Source organism: Haliaeetus leucocephalus, unplaced genomic scaffold (genome assembly GCF_000737465.1).
Source record: "Haliaeetus leucocephalus isolate CR32 unplaced genomic scaffold, Haliaeetus_leucocephalus-4.0 Scaffold339, whole genome shotgun sequence".
NCBI classification, from domain to species: domain Eukaryota; kingdom Metazoa; phylum Chordata; class Aves; order Accipitriformes; family Accipitridae; genus Haliaeetus; species Haliaeetus leucocephalus.
This window is the reverse complement of record NW_010972775.1, coordinates 14,963,500-14,967,461: the sequence shown is the minus strand read 5'-3', so window position 1 is coordinate 14,967,461 and position 3,962 is coordinate 14,963,500. Positions and strand designations below refer to the sequence as shown.

Here is a 3,962-nt window from a genome sequence, read left to right as displayed (position 1 = left end):
CTCTGCAAAGTCAGGAGCAACAAAGACTGCATGCCATGTTAGTCAGCTGGACACAGCATTTCTCCTTTAACCTAGATTACACTGCCAGGCAATCATTCCCAGCGAGGTAAGTGATGAGCAATAATGCAGTTGCAGGGCAAATGTAAGGCATTTTCAAATGGTAGAACCCATTCAGCCAGCGAGGGAACACACATGAAATCTTGTGGCCATGAGAGGGGAGGATAGGAAAATCTAAACCATGAATGCCCAAATCCAGTAATAAGCTTTCCTTCTCACAGGGGATTCTTATATTATCACGACCAAGTCCATTCCCTTCCCTCCGGGAGCTTACACAACTAGAACACACCCTTGCAGTTTTTCTGACTCAACGAGCTCTGAGCCCAGCTTCTCTCCTTAACTGCAGGTTCCAAAGCTCCTTATTATACTGGAATTTTTCACATAAAATTAAAACAGCAAAACAAGCTCCTTATCACAGTACGATTAATGGAAAATCATTGCACTTGGAATCACAGGGGTTTGGGAATTAAGGTGCGTGTGTAATGGGAAATTCAGTGCTTGTGAGTGATTCCAGATTCACAGCTTTGGAAACCCAGTTCCCTAGAAATCACAGCATCATCAGCACTCAGACAAGCTTCTCCCACACGCTGTCCTTCACCAAAACCCTCAGCCATGGCCTGCTGAAGAAGTCAGAGCTGGTGGCCAGTGGTCCTTGGCTCACATTATCGAAGGAAAAGAAGAAAGTGCTGATTTCCTGGGACACAAACTGGCACTCGCTGGACTACAGATCCAGTGTCACCAGTGCACATTACAGAGATCATCGGAAGGTCAGATCATACCTCTCTTCAGTTAGCATCACACTGCATTCAAACCACTGCCTACAGGTAACAGGATCCACCAACCCAAACCCATCAGAACACTCGTGCTTGACTTCAGGCCATTTTAACCACAGCTTCTAACTTGCCTGAGCCCAATATAGAAAATCTGACTTTGATGGGTGAATTCCAGCTTTCCAGTGTAAACATGATTAGTTATGAGTTATATACCTATTACAGTTGTCTATGCAGCTATTTCACAACCCTGTGTTAAAATATAGGAACATCAGTATTTCCTTATCTAGCAGCCATGTTCCAAGTCCTGTTTCTCTTTGTGAAATATTACTCTGCCTTCTCCCATCTCCACTCCATCAGGGAGTGTGTCATAGCACCAAACTCATCTGCAAAGACATGGGGAAGGAAAAAGGGTAGAATTCACTTATTCAGAGGACAAAATTAATCTTGAGGTTACTGTGAGACATGTTCATTTTGAAAGTGCCATATGGAGGATAAAAACCTATCAGATGATCAAAGATCACTGCATACTATGCAGCTCCTTTTATGTCACTGTTTCAGCTTCAGCTGTGGGCTTGCTATTGTGAGGATCCCCACCAGGGAGGAGAGGACGCCACAGAAACCAATCACTCCTGGGTTGGTCTTGCAGATCCCTAGCGTATCCAAAGGACCTGAGAGATCACAGAGATTCTTCACCAAGTCCAGCAGCAAAGGAGGATGTCTTTTCAGTATCTGAAACAGCAGGAGGAGAAAACCGTGCAAACCATCACATCTCACACGGTTTAGTTCCTGATTGTGTTTGTCCCAGAAGGAATTCTCCTTTGTCTTTTCTTCCTGTACAGCTTGTTCCAGCCTCCAGGAGATCTCATACCAGTCCCTGGCTAGATTCATCAGGAGTGAAAAGTAGTAACACTTGGTAGCCCAATTCCGCCACTTCAGCTTATCGACATCAGGTCGGAGCCCAATGCTTTTCAACCACAGGACAGCATCGCAGACGAAGTAGAGGGCACGAGTCAGGTTGGAGGCTGTAAGGCAGAAGCGAGGAACCACATCTGGCAGCTGTGTAGTTCTCCTGGCTGCTACCAAGGCATGTACCATGTTGCCCAGTCTGAACACTGCGAGAAACCCCAAAAGGTTAGCATGGCCTAGCCTTTACCGCAGACACACAGCCCTACGCAGGACAACTTGGCATGTCACTGTCCACATGTACTTTTAAAAGTGGGCTTTGGGCATTTGCATGCTTAAGCATTTTCCTCTCACAGCGTGAGAAGCTAGTATTAGCGAGAAAAGGGGTGTAAGCATCTCAGTTCTGTCCTGCACCGGCCCAGGACCTACACACAAATTTTGTCAATAGCTTGGACTTGCAGCCTTCTCCTGCCGCTCTGTTCTCAGCGCCTGGGTGCCCTCTGGACCAATACCACTCACACCTCTGAACGAGTCAGTGTCAGCAAAAAACGTGACACAGAGCCTCCAATTTCAGCTTCACTGGATTTCACCTAACTCTGTGGACAGGAGATGTTACGGCATTAACCCCACTGCAACCATGAGCTACAACTTTCCTAAGCTTCTGTGAAAGCTGGTGATTCATGTGCCGAGCACACTGAGACCCAAGTCCTTTCTCAGCCATGAATTTGTCAGAGGTACACGTAGTTCCCTGCAAACAGGAACAGTGTATTACATTTCAAGCTATAATATATGGCAAACCTGATTTCATCCGCTGCACAGTTTAGGTTTCACCCTGTGAATGTTAACACAATATTATGAAAAATACTTTTCATAACCTGCTGCACCGTCACAGTGACAGATGTTGGCAGCACCCAAGCTTAGTGGAACTGCAAGAGTCCTGAATTTAGGCCTGACGTCTATTAGCGAATTGTTTAGCAGAAGCAGGAGAATTATGGCGATGCCGATAAACCAGCTGGCCTCTCGGCTAGAAATCACCATACTCTGGAGCTAACTGGAATTATAAAACAAACCCATGGTAACATATTAAATGAGAATATTTGCCTCATGTATTGAAATTGTTCCAGGATTGAGCAACTGGTAAGTAGGTGTAAGATCAACCTGAAAGCAAGCAATACAACCACAGCAACAGTGTGACCATAACGGATGCAACTGTGACACAGAATGAAGTGATGGAAATGGTTAGACTATGAGAAAAGTATGGAAGGGTATATGATTTAGTAGAGTATAAATGCTGAAGAAAATTAATATGTGAAGTAGGATATAAAAAGCCATATTGAAGGATGGTCCTTCAGAGGTGATTTTATTGGCATGATGATCTTTAACGTTAGGCCATCTCAACAAATTAGCTGGAAGGACTAATGAAAGCTCAGTAAGCCGGCCTTGCATCGTAACTCTGCGGTCTGTCCTTCAACAGAGACGACAACTCGATGTCTGCAGCAACCGTTGACTGTTAACTTATTTCTCTAGTTCTCTCAGCGATAATTCAGACTGCCTGATCGGAGAGGAGGCTGAAGAAGTAATAAATGTCTCTCTGGCCCTATCTAGCCTGGCAAGCCAAGGCAGGGATAAGGTCTACTGACAATTTTGTGAATGTACTAAAAGAGGTTTTGTGGCTCTAGGTAAGTTAACTACAGAAAGCGCAAGGCCAGGAGCTGTTCTGCTGGAAGGAGCAAGTGAAGACGGACTCATCCCTCTAGACACCAGGTACTTACTTTTCCGGCCAGAGCTCATGCTAGATTCCAACTGCTTGAGTTTCATTACCAGCTTCTCTTTATCAGCCTTATGCTCTATTAAATAGCTAAGCAACATGCATGTGTACTGAGTGGCTCTGGAATGGAAAAAATGAGGAAAACGGTACACAGGTGAAACGCGGACAATCTGCAGCAGGGGCAGCGTTTATTTCCGAGCTGAAGGTCACCCCGCTCGCACCCGGGCGGTGCCGGGGTGAGTTATACCCCTCGGGGAAGGGGCACAAGCGCAGGTGGGGCGGCTGAGGGCCGGCAGAGCGGCGAGCGGCGCGGCAGGAGAGGGCCGGGCCGGGGCCGGCCCGGGCGGACCGGGCAGCTCTCCTGCCTGAGGCAGGGGGCCCTAGAGCGGCGGGGGGCTGCGTGAGGGGCCGGCCGAGGGCCCCAACACCCAGAGGGGCGGTGGGGATGCTCCGCCCCACGG

The 3,962-nt window shown here is 47.4% G+C and overlaps 1 protein-coding gene across 1 annotated transcript in view; it reads right to left on the bottom strand.

Annotated features, from left to right (window-relative positions):
- Positions 1-1,376: 1,376 nt before the first annotated feature.
- Positions 1,377-3,962, bottom strand: part of PEX11A (peroxisomal biogenesis factor 11 alpha) — a 3,671-nt gene continuing 1,085 nt past the window's right edge. The window contains exons 2-3 of the mRNA XM_010571958.1: positions 3,506-3,621; positions 1,377-1,942 (exon numbers count right to left, since the gene is read on the bottom strand). Coding sequence (XP_010570260.1) covers positions 1,377-1,942; positions 3,506-3,621 — 682 coding nt within the window. The remainder of the gene's footprint in view (positions 1,943-3,505; positions 3,622-3,962) is intronic.